The following is a 25,708-nucleotide window of genomic DNA, read 5'->3' on the forward strand; positions in this document are numbered from 1 at the left end:
AGCCCCGCATCAGGCTCCCTGCTCCGCGGGAGGCCTGCTTCTCCCTCTCCCACTCCCCCTGCTTGTGTTCCCTTTCTCGCTGTGTCTCTCTCTGTCAAATAACATCTTAAAAAAAAAAAAAAAGTATTGCCATTGCAGAAATTAAAGTTGAAGATAAGAAAGAAACATGTTCTCAAATCAAGTCAATAGTAAAACTATCATACAGGGGTATACAATACATGCTGATGTATTACAAACTTAGCTTGATTTAGCAGTTCTTTAAAAACCAATAAGGTTTCTATGAATAAATTTATTTTAATTAATAAATTATTCACAATTAAAAATTTAAAGTTTTCATAAATAGTAACAACAGACTGGATATTGTGTATATGGGATTCCCACAAAACAATAACAAAATCCTTCAACATTATTTCATCCAAATATTGGTTTAAAATTATTCACATGTATTTAAAGATCATTGTTGACTGATCATAACAATGAATTCCAGACTAAATTGATAGCAGTTATATATATAGTGCTGTCTGCTTGTTCTTATCATCAAAGGATGAAAAACTCCTTTTGTAAGAAACATGATGGCCATACTGGTTACATACAGTGATCCAATCAGTTAGCGTATTTATGGAGGAAGCGTTCAAATGCATCATAGATGGCTCGTCTAAAATTAAAGATGAAAGAAAAACTGTAAGTAATGAGCAAAAAAGGAAGACAGTACTTTTCTTATAAGTTACTTCCAAAGTGACCTGTGGCTTGCAACCTGACTTCCTCTCCAACTAGCTTTGAAAGAGGCAGGTACCTGAGGGTGGGTGTTTGGATCCGTGTAACTTCACCACAGCTGAAGAAAATCTCAAATGTGCTTGCAACTGATGATGAATTCAGAAGTACCATCCTTTTCTGTGATGCACTTTTTTGGTGCCTTAGAACTTACATAATACATGCATTTATATAATATATATATGCAATATAAAATATATATGTAGGTATGTGACATGTTGAAAATTAATTGGCTATATAACTTTCCATAATGTAGTATTCAACCTATTTCATAAATTATGATAAGGATGCTTTTTGTCCAGAAAAACACATGTTCCTAGCAACTGAACTAAAAGCAAAAGCCTTAGTTTCCAATATTACCTTCACAGAGTGTTTTACTATATTAGTATTTAATATTAATATGTGTTTTAATATATTTATATTATTTAATATATTTAATATATTAGTATTTAATATTAATATTTTAATATTTTAATTGGACACTTAAGGTGACATCTAAAAGTTGGTTATTTAAATGAACTAAATGAGTGACAATGTACAAAGAATTATTTCTTGGATTAAAAAGAGCTAAAACATGTCAGACATATAATACACACAATTCTTCTCTTATATAGCGATACAGCTGGCAGTTTTGAGACACGTTATGCCCAGGGCACTGATCTAAGCACTTCATGTGAATGAATTTATTTAACCATTAATGATAAATATATCCCAATGATACCTTTTGCCATCAGATTTGAAGAGAAGTAGAAATAATATAGGCTATCAAAAAACTAGAGTTATAGAATAAAGGTTTTTATAACTTCTACTAAGTACTGGAGTCATATAAGGTTATTAACATTAAAACCAATATTTCACTTCTCATTTAAGGTTCAATATTCACTTGCTACTGAAAAACAGCGCTGGACTGTTCCATAGATGCTCATGCCATCTGAGAGAAGAAAGTGGAGTGAAAAAGCAAGTTTTACAAACCCTGGTATTCCTCCTTATACCCTAAAATACTTGGCTATTAATATTTGAAGAGGGTAAAAACACACAATAAAATGCGCCTATATATGCTACTTCCCCAGTTCTTTAAAAGAAGAAAGAAGAGGATGGGATAGGAAAAAGTACCACAATGTGAGAATTGAGGGAGGCAGGGAAGAAAAAAGAAGACTAAAACATAAAATAAAAATACCCTATCTTCTCTATTTTTTTGAGGCAAAAATATTCCAAAAAACAAGTAAATAAATAGATACCTGTTTAGACCAATCATCTTACCTGAAGAGTCCTTGTTTAAAAAGATAAGCACTAATATGACCCCCTTCTAGATAACGGATTTCACAACCAGGCCAAATTTCTTGTAAACTTCGAACTCCTGTTCGTGGAATATAAGCATCTTCTTTGGCTTGAACCACTATAATGAGGCTTGGGTCAACTGGAACTAGGGATAGAATTTTAAAAGATACAACATATATACCTTTAAAAAGCTCTAAGATTTTTATATAAATATTATTAATTGTATTAGAAAATAAAATACACTTGACAGTACATTAAGTGAAACATCTGTCAAACTAAAACTTTTTTTTTAAAAAGATTATTTATTTATTTATTTCAGAGAAAGAGAGAGAGAGCACAGACTAGCAAGGAGCAGGGGGTGGGGGGGAAGACAGAGAGGGAGAAGCACACCCTCCGCTGAGCAGGGAGCCCGACCTGGGGCTCGATCCCAGGACCCTGAGATCATGACCTGAGCTGAAGGCAGCTGCTTAACCGACTGTGTCACCCAGGTACCCCTTTAAAACTTTATGATTAAGTTAAAATCAACAATAATATAGCATAACATCATAATATTCATCTCTAATACAATGAGATGAACATTCTAAAGAAGATACAAAATCCAATATATATTTTTAAATTTAAATTCAATTAATTAACATATAATGTATTATTTGTTTCAGGGGTACAGGTCTGTGCTTCACCAGTCTTATGTAATACTCAGTGCTTATTACAACACATACCCTCCCCAATGTCCATCACCCCATTACTGCATCCCCCTGCCCCCGACAAAATCCAATATAGTTTTAACTAACTAATAAGATGGTTTTAGATTTTCATGGATAAAATATGATACATTTATTTATTTATTTAAGATTTTACTTATTTTTGACAGAGAGAGAGCACACGCAGGGGGAACAGCAGAGAGAGAGGGAGAAGCAGCCTCCCTGCTGAGCAGAGAGCCCGATGCGGGACTCAATCCCAGGACCCTGAGATCATGACCTGAGCCGAAGGCAGACGCTTAACCATCTGAGCCACCCAGGCGCCCCAATATGATACATTTAAATAACCAACTTATCCTGGAAAATACATTCTGGAGCAAACAATAAACATGTTCTCGAAAATATGAAATTATTTTGTAAACATCTTTAAAAATATTTCACAAATATTTACACATCAGCAAACATTAATTTCACATAAAAATTGGTACCTGAGAAATTTGCCACATGAGTACATTCATCCATGACTCCTTTCATGAATATTAAGGACTCTTTCTGAAGATTGTTTCTTCTTTGTTCTTTACTGAGTAGGTGATATGACTGAGGACTGCAACTTGTATAATTACTTTTGTTGGTTGAAAGCGTTTGATTGAAGCACTGCATCTTAGAGGTATCTTGCAACAACAGTCTTTCTGATGTGGCACTGATAGATGTTTTACTAGATTTATGGCACTCACTAGGTTTTTGGGATACAACTTGGTCTGTCATATCTAAATTTAAAGTTCTAGAAACCACATTAAGGTTAGTTAGCTTGTCTGCACTGATAGGGAAGTGTTTCACAAACTCTTGTCCCATTTTGAAGGAATCTGTCTGAATATATAAAAGAAAACATCATTTAGTATAAAATACATTTTATTTAACAACCTTGCTAAAGACAAAATACAAATTCCATCAGTGAATAAATGAATAAATAAAATGTAGTACATACATACAATGGATTATCATTTAGTCTTAAAAGGGAATGAAATTCTGATACATACTACAACATGGATGAACCCTGAAGACACTATGCTAAACGAATAAGCCAGACACAAACGACAAATATTGTATGATTCCAACTTTTATGAGGTACCTAGAGTAGTCAGATTCATAGAGACAGACAATTGAGTGGGGATTGCCAGGCGCTGGAAGGAGGGGAATGAAGAGTTACTGTTTAATGGGTACAGAGTTTCAGTTGAGTAAAATGAAAAAGTTCTGGAGATGGATGGTGGTGATGGACAGAGGTGATGGTTGCACAACAATGTGAATGCACTTAATAACAACATTGACCTGTACACCTAAACATGGTTGAAATAGTACATTTTATGTTGCATATATTTTACCACAACTTAAACAGTAACAAAGAATAAAGAGATGTCAAAATTTATCTGAGGACTAAGATAAATAAAAGACTTATACTATATGGCTAAATGTCTCCTCTTAAACAGTAAAGGGTATCATTTAGTCTGCATCATGTTTTTATTGCCAAAGATTTGAAATCATGATCTGCCTGAATCTTAGAACTTCCAAAAGCCTTATGAGTGTATCCTGGCAGTAATACATCAGCCACCTCAAATCTCTTTCTCAAGTTGAACTAAGAAGAATGAAGAATTATCAAGGAAAAAATATTGCCTATTAAAATCTCAAAAGTATGTACTAAGTTTAAGGACTTGTAAGTACAATGTAATTTAAGTAAAAATAAACTCTGTTAAATACTAAGGGCAGAGTCAAAAGAAAAAAAAATGACAGTCTGGGAAAATATATTTGTAACTTACATGACAAAGAGCTAATCCTTTAATTTATTAAGAGCTAGAAGTGAATACAAAGCCCAAAATGACAGTAGAAAAAGTGAGCAAAGGACATGCACATAAAGGTCACAGACAATGAAACATATATAGCTCTTAAACTTAGAAACATATCCAATTTCACTTATAATTAAGTAAATTAAATAAAAACAGTACCAATTTCACCATCAGGTTGACAAAAAACAAAACAAAACCCTTAAGTTTGCTAACACACTGAATTTGTGAGATTATGGGGAAACAGATACACATGTTCCTGCTGGTAGTATGAATTGACACAACTAGAATTAGACAAAATCTAATAACATTACAAATGCAACATTTCTAGGAATTTACACTTGTGAAATGACATATGTACAAATTTATTCATTGCAGCACTGTTTGTTACTAGGGAAAATGAGAAACAATATCAACAGGGTACTGGTTAATAAATCATGGTACATCCACCCATATAGTTGATTATTCTGCAGCAGTAATAAAGAAAAGGAAACATTTGTGTATAGTCCATAAAAAAAGGTAAGAAAAAAGTTCATATTTCTATTGGTTTGAAAAATTCCTTGAAATATTAATAAATAGTGGGATATTGAGGGAGATAGGACTTAGGCAAATTGGGAATAAGGGTAGGACTTGTTTCATTATGTGTCTTTTTACACTTCATGATGCTTGAACTATATGACCATACAATCTATTTAAGAAATTAAGGAAGGAAAAATTGGTTGAAGGCAAGGGGGAAAAAAAAACCAACCTGGCTTACAGAACAAATCATTGAAGTCATCCAGATCAAAGAAATATAAAAGGGAAAGGGAAAGGAAGTTTAGAAACATTGAGAAATGTAAGATCAAGCACCCTAAAATTACTCAGAGTGGTACACCAACAACTTTAACTGCTTTTGATTGGAAAAAGTTTTTATAACAAAAAAGAAGGAAGCCATCTTAACATTCCTTGACTATGCATTACTGTGAACTAGTTCTGAGACAAAAAAAACTTGTATATAACCACCAAGAGTCAGAGGCACAAAGAAAGTGCTGGGTAAGATCACACTGCCATTTCAGAAAATCAAAATTTTTTATTCTCCCTTCAAAAAATTTTCACATTGAGTTTTCTCATAAGCTCTCAAATATAGGCATCTTTTTGCTTATATGTACAGGGGAACACAAGGAACTAACTTGCAGGTAGAGGTATTTTGTAACAAAGTTCTTAGGCAAGTAATTATACAAGATAGACTGGGGCGCCTGGGTGGCTCAGTTGGTTGGGCGACTGCCTTTGGCTCAGGTCATGATCCTGGAGTCCCAGGATCGAGTGCCGCATCGGGCTCCCTGCTCAGCGGGGGGTCTGCTTCTCCCTCTGACCCTCTTTCCTCCCGTGCTCTCTGTCTCTCATTCTCTCTCTCAAATAAATAAATAAAATCTTTAAAAAAAAAAACTATACAAGATAGACTTACTTTATAAGAGTGAGATTTATAGTGGCATAATTATAAAAAGTCCTAATTGATAGCAGATATTCTCGTTTCCTTTCTGATATTTCTTGAGATTCTCAGTAACTTCCAAACTCAATGTGTAAAATTAAAAATTCAGAAAAAGAAAAAAATTCATGAAAGGAACTGGTTACCTTAGGAGACTAAGAGGGAACCAATTCGTTATCCTGAAAACTGGTAGATTATGGTAAAGAATCAAGCATTTATCTTGCCTTTCCTATATGAACTGAACTACTAGGTAACCAAATAATAGCTAGATAAGTGCCTTTTTATACAAGCATTCAAACAAATAAATAAAAAAGAAATGACAGAATTAGAATATCAGCATTTTGCAGCCCTCCACTAATTAATAGACATAGGTATTAAACATCAGTGGAGGCTTACATCACAAAATAGAGACAACCAGACATGTGTTTCCTATACTCCTACCAAAGAAACAACAACTGAATTTAATCGAGACTCTAGACCCAGCTGCCAACTTTCAGGCAATACAGAGCATGCGTGAACATGCTAAACTGTACCATGAGAATGCAATAAAAAAATAGCTACGCTTGGGACGCCTGGGTGGCTCAGGCAGTTAAGCATCAGCCTTCGGCTCAGGTCATGATCCCAGGGTCCTGGGATCAAGTCCCACATCAGGCTTCTTGCTCGGTAGGGGGTCTGCTTCTCCCTCTCCCTCTGCCTGCTGCTCCCCCTGATTGTGCTGACAAATAAAAATCTTAAAAAAAAAAAAATGGCTAGAATGTGAAAAATTCTACACATACATAGCCTAAAACTTCAATAGATAAATTATAAAAAAAGGGAAAGGAATAGAAGAGAATTTACAAATTAAAAGATACTTAAAAGCACAAATAAAAGAACTGTGTCTAAGGATACACATTTGGACAATAAAATTATTTTAAAGAGAGAAGGAAGTAATTACTATAAAAATCAGGATTATGATTAATAGTGGGGGGAGAAGGGCTTTTTAATTAGGACACATGGAAGTGGTTTCTGGGTTGGTTGGTCCATTTCTTGCTTTTCTTTTTAATTTTTTTACATTTTTAAATTTTTTCCTCTCTTCCCCTATGATCCTCTGTTTTGTTTCTTAAATTCCACATGAGAGCATATGACAACTGTCTTTCTCTGACTGACTTATTTCACTTAGCACAATACCCTCTAGTTCCATCTACATTGCTGCAAATGGCAAGATTTCATTTTTTTGATGGCTGAGTAGTATTCCATTGTGTATATATACCACATCTTTATCCATTCATCTGTCGATGGACATCTGCACTCTCTCCATTGTTTGGCTATTGTGGACATTACTGCTATAAACACTGGGGTGCATGTGCCCCTTCAGATCACATTTGTATCTTTGAGGTAAATACCCAGTAGTGCAATTCCTGGATCTTAGGGTAGCTCTATTTTTAACTTTTTGAGGAACCTCCATACTGTTTTCCAGAGTGGCTGTACCAGCTTGCATTCCCACCAACAGTGTAGGAGGGTTCCCCTTTCTCTGCATCCTCACCAACATCTGTCGTTTCCTGACTTGTTAATTTTAGCCATTCTGACTGGTTTGGGTGGTATCTCATTGTGGTTTTGATTTGGATTTGGATTACCCTGCTGCCAAGCATTTTTTCATGTGTCTGTTGGCCATTTGTATGTCTTCTTTGGAGAAATGTCTGTTCATGTCTTCTGCCCATTTCTTTTTTTTTTTTTTTAAAGATTTTATTTATTTATTCATGAGAGACAGAGGGAGAGAGAGAGGCAGAGGGAGAAGCAGGCTCCCAAGGAGCAGGGAGCCCGATGTGGGACTCGATCCCAGGACCCTGGGATCATGACCTGAGCCGAAGGCAGACGCTTAACCATCTGAGCCACCCAGGTGCCCCTTCTGCCCATTTCTTGACTGGATTATTTGTTCTTTGGGTGTTGAACTTGATAAGTTCTTTATAGATTTTGGATACTAGCCCTTTATCTGATAAGACATTTGTAAATATCTTCTCTCATTCTGTTGGTTGTCTTTTGGTTTTGTGGATTGTTTGCTTTGCTGTGCAAAACCTTTTTATCTTGGGGTGCCTGGGTGGCTCGGTAGTTAGGCGGCTGCCTTTGGCTCAGGTCATGATCCCAGGGTCCTGGGATCGAGCCCCACGTCGGGCTCCCTGCTCAGTGGGAAGCTTGCTTCTCCCTCTCCCACTCCCCCTGCTTGTGTTCCCTCTCTCGCTGTGTCTCTCTGTCAAATAAATAAATAAAAAATCTTTAAACAAACAAACAAACAAAAACCCTTTCTATCTTGATGAAATCCCAGTAGTTCATTTTGGCCTTCTGTTTACCTTGCCTTTTGAGATATATCTAGCAGGAAGTTGCTGCAGCCAAGGTCGCAGAGGTAGCTGCCTGTGTTCTCTTCTAGGATTTTGATGGGACTCCTGTCTCACATTTAGGTCTTTCATCCATTTTGAGTCTATTTTTGTGTATGGTGTAAGGAAATGGTCCAGTCTCATTCTTCTGCATGGGGCTGTCCAATTTTCCCAACACTATTTGTTGAAGAGACTTTTTCCCATTGGATATTCTTTCCTGCTTTGTCAAAGATTAGTTGACCATAGATTTGAAGGTCCATTTCTGGGTTTTCTATTCTGTTCCATTGATCTATGTGTCTGTTTTTGTGCCAGTACCATACTGTCTTGATGATTATAGCTTGAAGTCTGGAATTGTGATGCCACCAGCTTTTCTTTTCTTTTCTTTTTCAACATTCCTTTGGCTATTCGGGGTCTTTTCTGGTTTCATACAAGTTTTAGGATTATTTGTTCCAGCTCTGTGAAAAAAGTTGATGGTATTTTGATAGGGACTGCACTGAATGTATAGATTGCTCTAGGTAGCATAGACATTTTAACGATATTTGTTCTTCTAATCCATGAGCATGGAACGTTTTTCCATTTCTTTGTGTCTTCCTCAATTTCTTTCATGAGTATTCTATAGTTTTCTGAGTACAAATCCTTTGCTTCTTTGGTTAGGTTTATTCCTAGGTATCTTATGGTTTTGGGTGCAATTGTAAATGGGATCAACTCCTTAATTTCTCTTTCTTCTGTCTTGTTGTTGGTGTATAGAAATGCAACTGATTTCTGTGCATTGATTTTATATCCTGCCACTTTGCTGAATTCCTGTATGAGTTCTAGCAATTTTGGTGTGAAGTCTTCTGGGTTTTCCACATATAGTATCACATCATCTGTGAAGAGTAAGAGTTTGACTTCTTCTTTGCCAATTCAGGTGCCTTTTATTTCTTTTTGTTGTCTGATTGCTGAGGCTAGGACTTCTAGTACTATGTTGAACAACAGTCGTGATAGTGGACATCCCTGTAGTTTTCCTGACCTTAGGGGAAAAGCTCTCAGTTCTTCCCCATTGAGAAGGGTAGTCACTCTGGGCTTTTCATAGATGACTTTTATGATATTAAGGTATGTTCCCTCTATCCCTACATGGCAGAAAGTTTTTATCAAGAAAGAATGCTGTATTTTGCCAAATGCTTTTTCTACACTGAGAGGATCATATGGTTCTTTTTCTTTATTTTATTAATGTACTGTATCACATTGATTGATTTGCAGATGTTGAACCACACTTGCAGCAGAGGAATAAATCCCACTTGGTCCTGGTGAATAATCCTTTTAATGTACTGCTGGATCCTATTGGCTAGTACCTTTGTGAGAATTTTTGCATCCATGTTCATTAGGGATATTGGTTTGTAATTCTTCTTTTTGATGGGGTCTTTGTCTGGTTTGGAGATCAAGGTAATGCTGGCCTCATAAAATGAGTTTGGAAATTTTCCTTCCATTTTTATTTTCTGGAACAGTTTCAGAAGAATAGGTATTAATTCTTCTTGAAATGTTTGGTAGAATTCTCCTGGGAAGCCATCTGGCCCTGGGCTCTTATTTGTTGAGAGATTTTTGATGACTGCTTCAATTTCCTTACTGGTTATGGGTCTGTTCAGGTTTTCTATTTCTTCCTGGTTCAGTTTTGGTAGTTTATACATCTCTAGAAATGAATCCATTTCTTCCAGATTGCCTAATCTTTTGGCATATAATTGCTCATAATATGTTGCCTAATCTTTTGGCATATAGTTGCTCATAATATGTTCTTATAATTGTTTCTATTTCTTTGGTGTTGGTTATGATCTCTCCCCTTTCATTCATGATTTTATTTATTTGGGTCCTTTCTCTTTTCTTTTTGCTAAGTCTGGCCAGGGGTTTATCAATCTTATTAATTCTTTCAAAGAACCAGCTCCTAGTTTCATTGATTTTTTCTACTGTTCTTTTGGTTTCTATTTCATTGATTTCTGCTCTAATCTTTATTAATTCTCTTCTCCTGCTGGGTTTAGGCTTTATTTGCTGTTCTTTTTCCAGCTCCTTTAGGTATAAGGTTAGGTTGCATATTTGAGACCTTTCTTGTTTCTTGAGAAAGGCTTGTATTGCTATATACTTCCCTCTTAGGACTGCCTTTGCTGCATCCCAAAGGTTTTGAACAGATGTGTTTTCATTTTCATTTGTTTCCATGCATTTTTTAAATTCTTCTTTAATTTCCTGGTTGACCCATTCATTCTTACTAGGATGTTCTTTAGCCTCCATGTATTTGAGTTCTTTCCAAATTTCCTCTTATGAGTGAGTTCCAGTTTCAAAGCACTGTGGCCTGAAAATATGCAGGGAATGATCCCAATCTTTTGGTACCAGATGAGACCTGATTTGTGATCCAGTATGTGATCTATTCTGGAGAATGTTCCATGGGCACTAGAGAAGAATGTGTATTCCGTTGCTTTGGGATGGAATGCTCTGAATGTATCTGTGAAGTCCATCTGGCCCAGTGTGTCATTCAAAGCCCTTGTTTCCTTGTTGAGTTTCTGCTTAGATGATCTGTCCATTGCAGTGAGTGGGGTGTTAAAAGTCCCCTATTATTATTGTAGTATTATTGATGTGTGTCTTTGATTTTGTTATTAATTGGCTTATGTAATAGGCTGTTCCCATGTTAGGGGCATAAATATTTACAATTGTTAGCTCTTCTTGTTGGATAGACCCTTTAATTATGATACAGTGTCCTTCCTCATCTCTTATTACAGTCTTTGGTTTAAAATCTAGTTTGTCTGAAAGAAGGATTGGCACCCCAGCTTTCCTTTGATGTCCATTAGCATGATAAATGGTTTTCCACCCCCTCACTTTAAATCTGGAGGTGTCTTTGGGTCTAAAATGAGTCTCTTGCAGACAGCATATTGATGGGTCTTGCTTTTTTTAATCCAATCTGATACCTGTGTCTTTTGATTGGGGCATTTAGCCCATTTACATTCAGAGTAACTACTGAAAGATATGAATTTAGTGCCATTGTTATACCTGAAAGTCACTGTTTCTATATATTATCTCTGCTCCTTTCTGGTCTGTGTTATTTTTGGGCTCTCTCTTCATTTAACGGATCCCTTTTAATATTTCTTGTAGGGCTGGTTTGGTGATCACCATTCTTTTAGTTTCTGTTTGTCCTGGAAGCTTTTTCACTCCTATTCTGAATGACATCCTAGCTGGATAAAGTATTCTTGGCTGCATATTTTTCTCATTTAGCACCCTGAATACATCATGCCAGTCCTTTCTGGCCTGCCAGTTCTCTGTGGATAGGTCTTGCCTTTGTAGGTTACAGACCTCTTACCCTGAGCTGCTTTCAGGATTTTCTCTTTGTCTCTGAGATTTGCAAGTTTCACTATTATATGTTGGGGTGTTGACCTATTTTTATTGATTTTGAGGGGGTTCTCTCCGCCTCCTAGGTTTTGATGCCCATTTCCTTCCCCACACTGGGGAAGTTCTCCACTATAATTTGCTCCAATATATCTTCTGCACTCCCTCCTCTTTCCTCTTCTGGGATCCCAATTATTCTAAAATTGTTTCACTTTATGGTATCACCTATCTCTCAAATTCTCCCCTCATGATCCAGTAGTTTATCTTTTTCTCAGCTTCTTTATTCTCCATCGTTTGGTCTTATATATCACTAATTCTGTCTTCTGCCTCATTTATCCTAGCAGTTAGAGCCTCCATTTTTTACTGCATCTCATTAACAGCCTTTTTTTATTTTGACTTGATTAGATTTTAGTTCTTTTAGTTCTCCAGAAAGGGATCCTCTAGTGTTTTTTCAAGCCCAGCTAGTATCTTTATAATCGTTATTCTGAACTCTATTTCTGACATCTTACTTATATCTATACTGATTAGGTCCCTGGCAGTCAGTACTGCCTCTTGTTTTCTTTTTTGAGGTGAGTTTTTCCATCTTGTCATTCTTGCAGAAAGTGGTTGCTTTTCTATTTGTAGAATTGCAGCTATTCTTTTCTTAGATCTCCAGTTGAGTTCACATGTGTTCAAAATGATTTGATAGGTATGTAGCTGAATTCCTGGGACCAGACAATACTAAGGTCTCCTACTCCCCTGCCATCCTGGACTACCTGGGTGGTCACTTTCTTTTTTTTTAATCTTTTAAAAAATTATTTATTTGTTTTTAACGATTTTACTTATTTGAGAGAGAGAAAGAGAGAGTGAGAACGCACAAGCAGGGGGAGTGGCAGAGGCAGAGGGAGAAGCAGGCTCCCTGATGAGCAGAGAGCCTGACGCGGGGCTCAATCCCAGAACCCCAGGATCATGACCTGAGTCAAAGACAGACACTTAACTGACTGAGCCACCTAGGTACCCCTAGGTGGTCAATTTCTATTCAATTGGTATGAGCCATACATTTGCATTGCATGATTTTTTGTATCTATGTTTTATTTTAAAATGAAGAATCTTAAAAACTAAAAAGTACGACTGCTTTTTAACAAATTCGTGATTCTTTTTAAAAATTTGAATCATTGGGCGCCTGGGTGGCTCAGTTGGTTAAGTGACTGCCTTCGGCTCAGGTCATGATCCTGGAGTCCCGGGATCGAGTCCCACATCAGGCTCCCTGCTCAGCAGGGAGTCTGCTTCTCCCTCTGACCCTCCTCCCTCTCATGTTCTCTGTCTCTCATTCTCTCTCTCGCAAATAAATACAATCTTAAAAAAAATTAAAAAAAATAAATAAATAAAATAAAAAATTTGAATCATTAAACACAATCAACTTTTCCCCCCAATGTTATGCAGAGATTAAAAATACTTACTCCACAGTATTCAAGCATGTGAATAATTTCTTCTTCATAAACTGTCTGTGTATAATACTGCTTTTCTAGCTCCCTCCAATTAATCGATTTACTTAGCACACCCTGAAATAACAAACTATGTTAAGATCAAATCACTCCATAAAACATTTTGTCCAATAATTTTAATTTTAATTATTAGTGTGCAGAAAAGAGTAAACATAGCAGGCTTGAAACTTCCTATCTTTAGAAAGCCCTGCTTGCAATGTTGGCCCCTGATTAGAATCTGGGAACTTGACTAATAAACAGTTCCTAACCCCAATATACAACTTTCTAAATGACAGGGTGGGTCACTGTGCCCAAACTGCTTGTACAATGTAGTTTCTGCTGAATATGTACTTTCCATCTGGAATTTTCATACATGTGAGACAGAGGGTGCCTAAATGATTGACCCCTGATAAGCCTGGGCTGCCAGGCTCAACTCAGTTTCACTGATGGACATTTCACACATACTATCACAAACCATTGCTGGACGAATTAAACACATCCTGTGAGATTCCAATGGAAGGTTGTGCCTGATTTCCTCTGGATTTTGCCCTATGTACCTTTTCCCTTTGCTGATTTTGTATTGTATCTTTTTGATATCATAAGTCTTAGTCATGAATCAGACTATATGGTAAGGCCTGTGATACCTTCTAGAGAATCAGCAAACCTGGAGGTGGTTTTGGGAACCCCAAAAACAACTTTAATTATATATATAGCTATCTAAATATTAATTGCAATTAAAATTACCGTAGTGAAGACCCCAGATGCTGTGGACCAAGACAGACATGGAATCAATGGCATGGGCTTAGGCCAGTTGGATACTGCTAAGGAAGCCATCTGCAATATGTTTAACAGTCAGTTAGAGAGCTTCTGTTTAAATTTCTATTCATTAAAATGAAAAGTATTTGATATTAAGAAGTAGTCTGGGTAGTAATTGCTGAGATAAGATATGAACACAAAATCTCTAAATACTTGGGGCATCTGGCTGGCTCAGTCAGTAGAACACAGGACTCTTGACCTCGGGGTTGTAAGTTCGAGCCCCACGTTGGGTATAGAGATTACTTAAAAATATAATCTTAAAAAAAAAAAAAATCTCTAAATGCTCCTGAGAATGTCTAGTAGCCTTCTGAAACTCCCCAAATCACAAATTCAATGACATATAACTTCCCCCTTAGAAAATAATTAAAGTACATTGGAGAATTTTAAGTAATCTCAAGACCCTTCATAGAGAACTACTTTCTACTGGATAAATATAGAGCAAAAAGGCTGAAATGTAGATGCTGGGCAGCAGGCTGATCATATTCATTACCTAAATGACTTGCTCAGGTACAGCAAAATCACAACTACAAAACCTCAGACCTTTGGGGCTGACTTTGAAAAATGCCAAGAATTTGGTGAAATACAAACAGATTATATAAGTGATATAAAGTAATGTAATGTGTGTGTTTAGAAAAGGGAAAAGTTATTTTTGGTTAGAGGAATGAGAGAAGGCTTCATGAACTGGCTGTCTTTCAGGGGAAATGAAAGATGAGATCTTGTCTTCCATTTAAAGAAGACAATATGATCAAAGGCAAGATGGTGAAAAAGTGCAAAGGCAGGTAGGAAAACGGCCAATATACTTTAGTTTGGCTGGTCAATAGGGCATATGTAGCCAATGGGGTGGGAGAGATAGTTAGGTCTGGAAAGACTGGACAGTATCAGATTAGAGGTCCCTTTTGCTCTGTATATAATGGGAAATTAACAAAGAGGTCTGAGCAAAGGAGCAGCATGTCAAAGAAGTGATTCAAGGAAGCTAAAATGATAACAATTTATAGGACTGATCAGAGCAGGTAAGACCTGAGGTGGGGAAACCAGTATAGGAAGTAATTCAGGTGAAAGTTATAAGACCCCAATCTAGGTCATAAAAATAGAAACACTACTAGGGAGGAAAAGAAATCCTTTCCACCCTTCAAGTTCACGGTGTAATAATTTTTTCGATTTTTAATCAGTTTTTGAACTTAATTTTATAACTCAAATGACTTACAAAAAAACTTGTTGTTTCTTTCGAAATGTCCTGAGTGGCTAATATGTCCAGATAACAAACTAGAGCATATTTACGAGCTCTTACTGAACCAACTGCTTCATGGAGAGAACAAACTGCTAAGAAAGTAATCACAGTGCAGTGAAATAAGCACTAAGGAGAGATGAAGTACAGTCTGGGGTTAGGCTGGGAGTCAGGAAGAGCTCCTCATAGGAAGTAAGCTCTGGATTGGAACCAGGAGGGCAAACTGCTGTTTTGGCTAGGAATGAGAGGGCCCATGAGGGATGCTAGCACCCAGCATAGCTAGAGCCCAGTGCAACAGCAAGCCTTTGGCAGGTTTTAAGTAGGAGAGAACACAGATGGGATTTAGGAAAATCACTCTAGTTATGGTGTGGAGAAAAACTTAGAAGAAGATTAATGAGAGAAAAGACGAGACACAGAGAAACCAATTAGGAGGCTGTTTTAGTACACTCTAGAAGACAAAGTAAAATAGGTTGGTGACCCTGGGGATAGAGATAAGAGATAAATGAAAAGTATTTTCCAAATTTGTTATCTTCACCAATTTAACAGCATATTTATACTTGAGATGTGAAAAGGTAAGTTTTATAAAAATCAACTTTTAATAAAATATTAAATCCAATATCTGAGCTATAGCTGTGAAATAAGTAGTACAATCAATGTCTACATAAATCATACCAAAAAAATCATAATTGGAACAAAAGTTTGAAACCTGTTTCTGCTTTTGCCAAAACTAAAATTAATTCCACACCTAAAGTAAAATTTTAAAATAACTACATTCTCTAGATTTTATGAACATAATCACAATTAAATATCACTTGAAATTAAAAGGCTTACATGTCCTCCCATGGATATTCCGGTCATTCCTAGAGGTCCATAACCCTCTCTCTCTAGCCAGTGCAAGAGAGCTGCAGATTCTAAAACAAGAGCTCCTCCCATCACAAAAAGGTCAGACACGTTTTTTAAGCTGGACCTTCTAGCCTCACAAGACAAAAGAGAAAATTATTTATGTATTTACATTTTAACATATGCAAATTTACAACAGGCAGCCAGACTTCATGTTTTTCTTTTAAAGGTCGGGTTAGCTAAGTAAAACAATGGAATAAATTGATGGAATTAAAGTGCTAACATTATTCTACAATTAATTAAAACTTATTTTTAAAAGCTATATATGCTCTTTATTGAATCTTTATTGAATTTCAATTATTTAACTATTTTGAAGCCCAGGAAATAATATTTATTTGATAGCACTTAAAAAAACTGTTAAAGGGGCGCCTGGGTGGCTCAGTCGTTAAGTGTCTGCCTTCCGCTCCAGTCGTGGTCCCAGGGTTCTGGGACCGAGCTCCGCGTCAGGTCCCCTGTTTGGCGGGAAGCCTGCTTCTCCCTCTCCCACTCCCCCTGCTTGTGTTCCCTCTCTCGCTGTGCCTCTCTGTCAAATAAATAAATAAAAAATCTTAAAAAAAAAACTGTTAGAAAAAACCAATTCATACTTGTCCCTCCTATTATTACAATAGAACTTAAAGCAGAAGATTTTTTAAAAAGCAATGTAAAAGAATTTAACCTAATACTCATGTACTTCCAAAATCTTAAATATGTTGCTTATTTCCACAAAATACACAATTTATGAATATAATCAACCAGAAAAATTTTTTTAATTGTAGTATAATTAACATACATCATATTAGTTTCAGATATACACACACACACACACATTACTCAGTGCTCACCATGGTAATTGTAGTCACCATCTGTCACTATATAATGTTATTACAATATTCTTGACTATGTTCCCCGTGCTGTACTTTTCAAATCCATGACTTATTTATTTTATAATTAAAAGTTGGTTGGAAAAGTAATTTTTTATAAAAATACATGTTTTGATTAACTTAAAGACCAATTCAACTAGAATTTCCTGTCTTTAGAAATTAATTTTACATATAAATACATTTCCTTAGAAGTACTTAAATGATTTTTTTAGGGGGGGGTGCCTGGGTGGCTCAGTCATTGGGCATCTACCTTCGGCTTAGGTCATGATCCCAGGGTCCTGGGATCAAGCCCCGCATCAGGCTCCCTGCTCCGCGGGAAGCCTGCTTCTCCCTCTCCCACTCCCCTTGCTTGTGTTCCCTCTCTTGCTGTGTCTCTCTCTGTCAAATAAATAAAAAATCTTTAAAAAAAATAAAAACAAACAAACAAACAAATAAATAGAAATCAAAAGCTAGAAGTGATTAAACTCAGTGAGGAAGGGATGTCAAAAGCTGAGATAGGCTAAAAGCTAGGCCTCATGCAGCAAACAGCCAAATTGTGAATGCAAAGGAAAAGTTCTTGAAGGAAATTAAAAGTACTACTCCAGTAAACCCACAAAATAGAAAGCAAAATAGTCTTCTTGCCGATGCAGAGAAAGTTTTACTGGTCTAGATAGAAAATCGAAACAGCCACAACATTCCCTTAAGCCAAAGCCTATTCCAGAGGAAGGCCCTACCTCTCTTCAATTCTATGAAGGCTGAGGAGGTGAGGAAGCTGCAGAAGAACAGTTTGAAGCTAAAAGAGGTTGCTTCGGGTGCCTGCATGGCTCAGTTGGTTAAGCTGCGGACTTCGGTTCAGGTCATGATCCCAGGGTCCTGGGATCAAGTCCTGCATCCAGCTCCCTGCTCTGTGGGGAGTCTGCTTCTCCCTCTTCCTCTACCTGTCACTCCCCCTGCCTGTGCGTGCTCTCTCTCTCTGTCAAATAAATAAATAAAATCTTAAAAAAAAAAAAAAAAAAAGAGGTTGCTTCATGAGGTTTAAGAAAGGAAGGCATCAGAGCACCTGGGTGGCTCCGTTGGTTAAGCGACCAACTCTTGATTTCAGCTCAGGTCATGATCGCAGGGTCCCTAGATTAAGCCTCACTTCAGGCTACACACTCAGTGGGGAGTCTACTTGAGATTCTCTCCCTCTCCCTCTGCTCCTTCCCCCACTCTCGCACACTCTCCATAAAATAAATCGTAAAAAAAAGGAAAGAAAAGAAAAGAAAGGAAGCCATCTCCATAACATAAAAGTGCAAGCTGAAGCAGTAAGTGCTGATGTGGAAGCTACAGCCAAGTTATCCAGAAGATCTAGCTAAGATAATTAATGAGGGGGGCTACACTAAGTAACAGATTTTCTTTTTTTTTTTAAATTTTATTTATTTTATTTGAGAGAGAGAGAGCATGCGAGTGGAGGGAGGGACAGAGGGAGAGGGAGGAGAGAATCCTCAAGCAGACTCCCCACAGCGCGCGGAGCCTGACGCAGGGCTCGTTCCCATGACCCTGAGATCATGACCTGAGCCAAAATCAGAAGTCAGAAGCTTAACCAACTGAGCCACCAAATCCAACAATAGATTTTCTTTCTTTCTTTCTTTTTTTAAAGATTTTATTTATTCATTTGACAGAGAGAGAGAGGGAGGGAGATTGAGCACAAGCAGGGGGAGAAGCAGAGGGAGAGGGAGAAGGAGGCTCCCCGCTGAGCAGGGAGGCGGACGTGGGGCTCAATCCCAGGACCCTGGGAACACGACCCAAACAGAAGGCAGATGCCCAACTGACCAAGCCACCCAGACACCCTTCAACAACAAATTTTCAATGTTGAAAAACAGCATTCTGTTGGAAGAAGATGCCATCTAGGGCTTTCATAGCTAGAGAGGAGATGTCAATGCCTGGCTTCAAAGCTTCAAAGGAGAGGCTGACTCTCTTGTTAGGGGCTAATGCAGCTGGTGTCTTTTAAGTTGAAGCCAGGACTCATTTACCATTTCAAAAATCCTAGAGCTCTTAAGAATTATGCTAAATCTACTATGCCTTCTCCTATAAATGGAACAAAGCTTAAATGACAGTGCATCTGTTGACAACATGGTAACAGAATATTTTAAGCCCACTGTTGAGACCTACTTGCTCAGTAAAAAAGATTCCTTCCAAAACATGACTTGGTTACCCAAGAGCTCTGATGGGGATGTACAACCAGATTAATATTTTCAGGCCTGCTAACACAACATCCATTCTACAGTCCATGGGTAAAGGAATAATTTTGACTTTCAAGTCTTACTATTTAAGAACTGCATTTCATAAGGCTATAGCTACCATAGACAGTGACTCCTCTGATGGATCTGGGCAAAGCCAATTGAAAATTTTCTGGAAAGGGGTCACCATTCTAGATACCAGTAAGATCACGTGTGATTCACAGGAAGAGGTCAAAATATCAACATTCACAGGAGTTTGGAAGAATTTAATTCCAACCCTCATGGATGACTTTGACTTTCAGTGGAGTAAGTAACGGCAAATGTGGTAGAAATAGCAAAGGAACTAGAATTAGAAGTAAAGCCTGAGGATGAGACTGAATTGTTGCAATCTCATGATAAACCTTTTAGTGGATGAGGAATTGCTTCTTATGGATGAGCAAAGAAAATGCTTTCTTGAGATGGAATCTAAACTTGGTGAAGATGCTGTGAAAATTGCTGAATGACAACAAAGGATTTAGAATATTACATAAACTTAGTTGATAAATCAGTGGCAGGGTTTGAGAGGATGGACTCCAATTTTGAAAGTTCCACTGTGGGTAAAATGCTATGAAACAGCATCACATGCTTCAGAGAAATAGTGAAAGGAGGAGTAAACTGATGTGGCAAACTTCATTATTGTTTTAAGAAATTACCACAGCCACCCAACCTTCAGTAACTACCACCCTGATCAGTCAGCAGCCATAAACACTGAGGCAAGACCCTCCACCAGCAAAGATTATGCCTTGCTGAAAGCTCTGATAATGGTTAGCATTTTTTAGCAATAAAGCTTATTTTATTTTATTGTAGTTGATACACAATGTTACATTAGTTTCAGGTGTACAACATAGTGAGTTGACAAGTCTATATGTTATATACTATGCACACCACAAGTGTAGCTACCATCTGTCACCATATAGCGCTATTACAATACCACTGACTATATTCCCTATGCTGTACCTTTTATTCCTGTGACTTATTCATTCCATAACTGGGAGTCATAAAATATATTTTTTTAAAGATCCATTTATTTATTTTAGTGAGAGAGAGATGGGGGGCCAGCAGGAGATGGAGAACAGCAGACTCCCTACTGAGCAGGGAGACCCGATACAGGGCTTGATCCACGACCCTGAGATCATGACCCAAGCCAAAATCAAGAGTTGGATGCTCAACGACTGAGCCACCCAGGTGCCCCAGCAATAAAATATTTTTAAATAAAGGTATGTACACTGTTTTTTTAGACATAATGCTATTGCATACTTAACAGACTACAGTATAGTGTAAACATAATTTTTATATGCACTGGAGACCAAAAAATTCATTTAAGTTGCTTTATTGCAATATTCCCTTTATTACGGTGGTCTGCAACTGAACCCACAATATCTCCAGGGTATGCCTGTATAGTGATAAAAAATACTACTATCTTATTACTGAAGTGTACAAATTAGAGTCTATTTTCAAAATTTAGTTCATATAAAGACATACATGATTGGCTTCTGGATGAAACCTTGTCAAGGTGTACAAAAATTCATTTTATCAATGGTTGTTTATTATATGTATATGTAGCGTGATTATGCACAAACAACTAGGTGTCATAAGAATGCCACGTTATGAAAAACAGAATTCTTGCCCCCAAAGAGCTTATATCCACTGTTCTACCACATCCTCTCAGAGCTCTAAGTTCCATAAGGCAGAATTTATGGAAAATCTGTCAAAACAGATCATACATGTACTTCCTCATAAAAGAGCCCATGTATCCTTATATTTTCTTATCATCATTCCAATTTTCTATTTATTATCACATAATTCCCCTGATTATTTATTTTGGCCTGGTATGGAAGTTTGAATTCCCAGGTACATCTCAGTTTGCTCTTTTATCTAAAAGTTACCGATGTGGGGTTCTGGGACAGTAGTTATTTATAACAGTGGACCCAGTTTCAAAATGTTTAAGCACTGAAAATAGGCATAAGATGCCTTTTAAAAAGAGATAAAAAATAACTTTATTATTTAAATTGCAAGCCATTTCTTACAATGAATTACTTGAAAAAAATCAAATATTATATTTCTTGGATATATGATATGTGATAGAATATTTTATAAACACGACTCTCACATCAATTCTGTATGGAAGAAATTATATAGTATTTCCACTTTATAAATGAGGTAGGTAACAGATACTTAGACCAAGGTCATACAATTATTAAATGGCAAGTTACGGTTGCAACCTATGTCTGTGTGACTCCAAAGTCAAAGACTTTCCATTAAACCCATGCTGCCTCTAACTACAACTCAATAAACTCTTTTGGGTTTTTAAGCACCAATAAACAGGATAAAAATGACATGCCTAGTTCTGAATTCAGAACTTGGTTCCAGGGTAAGAATTCTTTTTTTTTTTTTTTTAATTTATTTTTGTTAAAGATTTTATTTACTTATTTGTGTGAGAGAGAGCACAAGCAGGGGGGGAGCAGCAGGCAGAGGGAGAAGCAGGCAGAGGGAGAAACAGGCTCCCTGCCAAGTAAGGAGCCTGATGTAGGACTCAATCCCAGGACCCTGGGATCATGACCTGAGCCAAAGGCAGATGCTTAACCGACTGAGCCACCCAGGAATCCCCAGAGTAAGAATTCTTTAACTTTTAGCTTGGACATTAATTTTCACATTTCACAAAGTTTATTCTTTTATATATGTGTGTGTGTGTGTGTATAACTTATACATATATATGTATGCTTGTTTATTTATTTATTTATTTATTTAAAGTAGGCTCCAAGCCTTGAACTCGAACTCAGAACCCTGAGATCAAGACCTGAGCTGAGATCAGGATTCAGACACTTAACAGACTAAGCCATCCAGGCGCCCCTCACTAAGTTTATTCTAAACTATCCTTCATAGGATATAGGTTTGCTTCCAATGTACCCCACTTTCATCTATATCTCTTCCATGTCATGACCACATGGAACATGTGACTTCTAAATCTACCTCTCCAGAACTTTCCAACTCCCTACTTAACTTCACCTGCAGATCTAACAGACATCACTAATTTAACACGTGCAAGTCAGAACTTTTGATTTCTTACCAACAATATTCATAAGTTATCAACAAGTCTTATTTCAACTTCTAAATTATATCTCAAATCCATTAGAACTTCTTTCCATTTCCCCTGCCACTATCTTAAAGTTGTTTTTTCCCTGCATTATTGCAATAGCTTCCTATTTAATTTTTCTGCTGCTACTCTTGTCCCAGTAAGCCAAAATGAGCCTTTAAAAGCACAAATCAGATCATTCCTCTGCTTAAAGTCTTCCAAAGATTTCCTACTGCATTGACAGTAAAATTCAAAGCACATGGCTCTTCATAAATCTGCCCTTGCCCTCATTTCTGACCTCATCTTATACTACTCTCCCACCTCATGCTTATATCAGGCTTTTCATTTATTCGTCCTCTGCGGCTTCCTCCAGGTCTTCACCTGGGTGGCTGGCTCCTTCCCATTATGTCATGTCCTCATATCTAATACTTTTCCAACTCTGCACTTACCCTCTATTATTCTTTACTTGATTTCCCTGCTTTATTTTCTTCGTGGCATTGGTAAATATCCAAAATCATCTTACTTATTTTTACCTATCTCCCATCCTTGAATATAAGCTCTATGACAGTAAGGACCTTGTCTTTTTGTTGCTATCTTCCCAGTGTCTTAGATCAAACATTTATTCAGTGACTCAAAACCAAACACAATATATAGATTATGGAAACGCAAAAAAATCGCCTTCAAAGTTCATCATTTTGAAAGACCAAAAAGAGATTATCTTTAGATTACCCACACCATAAATTGTAAGAATAAAGAGTGGTGTTTAATTTTACGAAGTAAATGTACTTTAAGAAGGAAAATGTTTTAACATTTCTTCAGTTACCATTTTACAAATAAAACATATCTTCCATCAGTCTATTAAAAATATATCTCTTTATCAAACATTTTAAGTGAAAAAGCTTAAAATAAAAATAAGTCAACATTCCTACTACAGTTTTATAACAGAATTTTTTCCACAAATAACATCTGCTTGTTAAATTTAGAAATGATTAACCGAAGACTAACAAAAATTTTTAATTTAATTTGGTATAAAGACTACAAAAGTGAAGGTGATACATACTTACATTTGGTCTTTGGGCTTCCTGCAGCCATTTAAAAATGTGGGTCAAAGAGAAAGTTTTAAAATAATTAAATATAGTCTGTGTCTCAAAACACATTAACTTAAGCAAAATAGTTACATTTGAACACAATTTGATACTGAAATAACTATTTTCTAGTTATCTCAAATACGCTGTTGAGTTCTCAGGTTTTTCAACTTGATTATTTTTCTTTTTTCTTTTTAAAAACAGCTTTATTGATATCACATACCATACAATTCACCCATTTTAAGGGTACAGTTTAATATGTTTAGTATATCCACAGGGTTGTACAATCTTCAACTTAATTTTGTAAATGAAGTTTTTTTTTTTCATTTTTATATGTTGATTAGAGAAAATCTAGAAAATACAGAAAAGCATATTAGAAGAAAAACTACTTCATCTACAGACAACCATATTAATATTTTGGTGTAGTTCCAGTATTTTCTCCTTATGCAGTTTTTTTTAATGGATTTTCTGTTTTTAGGTTTTTCTGTCATACCAGAGTTTTGTTTCCTATTTTTGCACTGTACTTTTCATAAATTACTGTAAATTTTTTAATAATAACTAACCATTAAAATTTACTGAATGTTTGTTATTTACCAGGCACCATTCTAGACAGTATTAAGTACTTAATACTAGGAATAACTTCAGAGATTATTCCCATTTACCAACAAAAAAATTGAAGTTAAAAGGTTAAGTAACACATCTGAGGTCATACAGATACTAAAGTGGTAGAGCAAAAAACATAACCAACTGCATAATATTCTAATATTATGAGCCACAATTTACTCAACTCTTTTTCTATTATTAGACACTTAAGCTATTCCTAATGTCTTACTATCATAAAGCTATATAAATATCTTTTTTGTTTTCTATCACTTTCTCTTTTCTTAGTTTTTTTTTTTTTTAAGAGATGGGGGCAGGGCAGAGGGAGAGGGAGAGAGAGAATCTTAAGCAGGCTCCACGCCCAGCGCCTAAGCCCAATGCAGGGCTCAATCTTAAAACCGTGAGATCGTGACCTGAGCCGAAATCCAGTCGTCCCCTTAACTGACTGAGCCACCCAGGCGCTGCTCTTTTCTTTTCTTTTTTTTTTAAGATTTTATTTATTTATTCATGAGAGATAGAGAGAGAGAGAGGCAGAGGCAGAGGGAGAAGCAGGCTCCCCGTGGAGCAGGGAGCCCGACATGGGACTCAATCCCAGGACCCTGGGATCATGACCTGAGCTGAAGGCAGACGCTTAACCGACTGAGCCACCCAGGCGTCCCTGATGCTGCTCTTTTCTTAGTATTTTATCCTTAGAATAAATTTCCAAGAATCAAAATCAAAGTCAAGGGACATAAAATTTTTTAAGGCTCCTGTTACAGATGGTAAAAATGCTTTCCCAGAGGATTAAACTGGTTTTCACAGCCATTAATAATAAGAATGCCTATTTTTTATTTTACAATAGCCTCACAACTATTGTGTTTTATTTTTTAAATCTTTGGTAATGTTGCTTTAACTTTACATTTCTCTTATTACCAGCAACGTTGAACATTTCTTTATATCTGTGCATCACTTTCGTTTCTTCTTCTGGGAATAGTCTGACGTCATCTTGAAAGTTAAGTTAAGTACTGTTCTAAACCTCAACTGATGACTTAAATGTAAATGCATTTAAAACATGAGGGTTTCCTTAATAGCAAACATTTGACTTAATATTAAAATCCAGCATAAGTTTTATAAGAAAAAGAAGTACAATTTATCTTTATTATACAGTAGAACCATAATCCCTACATTGGTTTTTTAAAGGCATGAAACAATTTTTCACTCTTACTTCTTAAATATTTTCTGAACTGACAACTAAATTTAACTGGTTTAGAAAAGCTGGTTACTATCTATCATTCCTTTTGATGACTAAATCTATTAATCAATAAATGAAAGATTTCTAGGTATCACAAAAGGATATAATAAGGGTTTTCTAACAACAAAGAAGCCATTCGGGCTTCTTTAATCATAGGACGAGCCATTAGTGTTCGTCGTCTCCAGTAATGCTAAGGAAAGAAAAGATGGCATACTTAAAGAATATAATAACCACATCTGTGTTACACAATTATGTTAACAAATTAGGGATTAAGGCATTATAATAGAGTCTTACATGATCTCCTGTTCCAGCAAGATGAATGCATACAGGTTTATATTTGCTGTTCCATTCTTTAGGAACAATAAGTTGGAACCTATTTAAAATAAAAAAGATCTGTGAAATTCTCTTTAAAAGGTTTTTAACTCAAACTTTCAAATTTGTAAAAGTTACATAATTAAATTATTTGGGAGAAAAGATCATT

At 36.4% G+C, this 25,708-nt stretch overlaps 1 protein-coding gene and 1 long non-coding RNA gene across 2 annotated transcripts in view; one reads left to right on the forward strand and one right to left on the reverse strand.

The window, feature by feature from the left end:
• Positions 1-1,728, forward strand: part of LOC110573017 — a 38,942-nt gene extending 37,214 nt beyond the window's left edge. The window contains exon 3 of the long non-coding RNA XR_002479891.1: positions 1,642-1,728. This is a non-coding gene — a long non-coding RNA (uncharacterized LOC110573017). The remainder of the gene's footprint in view (positions 1-1,641) is intronic.
• ABHD18 (abhydrolase domain containing 18) overlaps positions 398-25,708 on the reverse strand; it is a 50,709-nt gene continuing 25,398 nt past the window's right edge. Inside the window, exons 5-13 of the mRNA XM_021681465.1 lie at positions 25,522-25,600; positions 25,333-25,417; positions 23,376-23,403; positions 16,073-16,211; positions 13,945-14,034; positions 13,177-13,278; positions 3,236-3,614; positions 2,032-2,194; positions 398-655 (exon numbers count right to left, since the gene is read on the reverse strand). Of these exons, the coding sequence (XP_021537140.1) occupies positions 604-655; positions 2,032-2,194; positions 3,236-3,614; positions 13,177-13,278; positions 13,945-14,034; positions 16,073-16,211; positions 23,376-23,403; positions 25,333-25,417; positions 25,522-25,600 (1,117 nt within the window). The 3' untranslated portion in view covers positions 398-603. The remainder of the gene's footprint in view (positions 656-2,031; positions 2,195-3,235; positions 3,615-13,176; positions 13,279-13,944; positions 14,035-16,072; positions 16,212-23,375; positions 23,404-25,332; positions 25,418-25,521; positions 25,601-25,708) is intronic.

The sequence above is a fragment of the Neomonachus schauinslandi genome, chromosome 2 (genome assembly GCF_002201575.2).
Source record: "Neomonachus schauinslandi chromosome 2, ASM220157v2, whole genome shotgun sequence".
In the NCBI taxonomy this organism is placed as follows: Eukaryota; Metazoa; Chordata; class Mammalia; order Carnivora; family Phocidae; genus Neomonachus; species Neomonachus schauinslandi.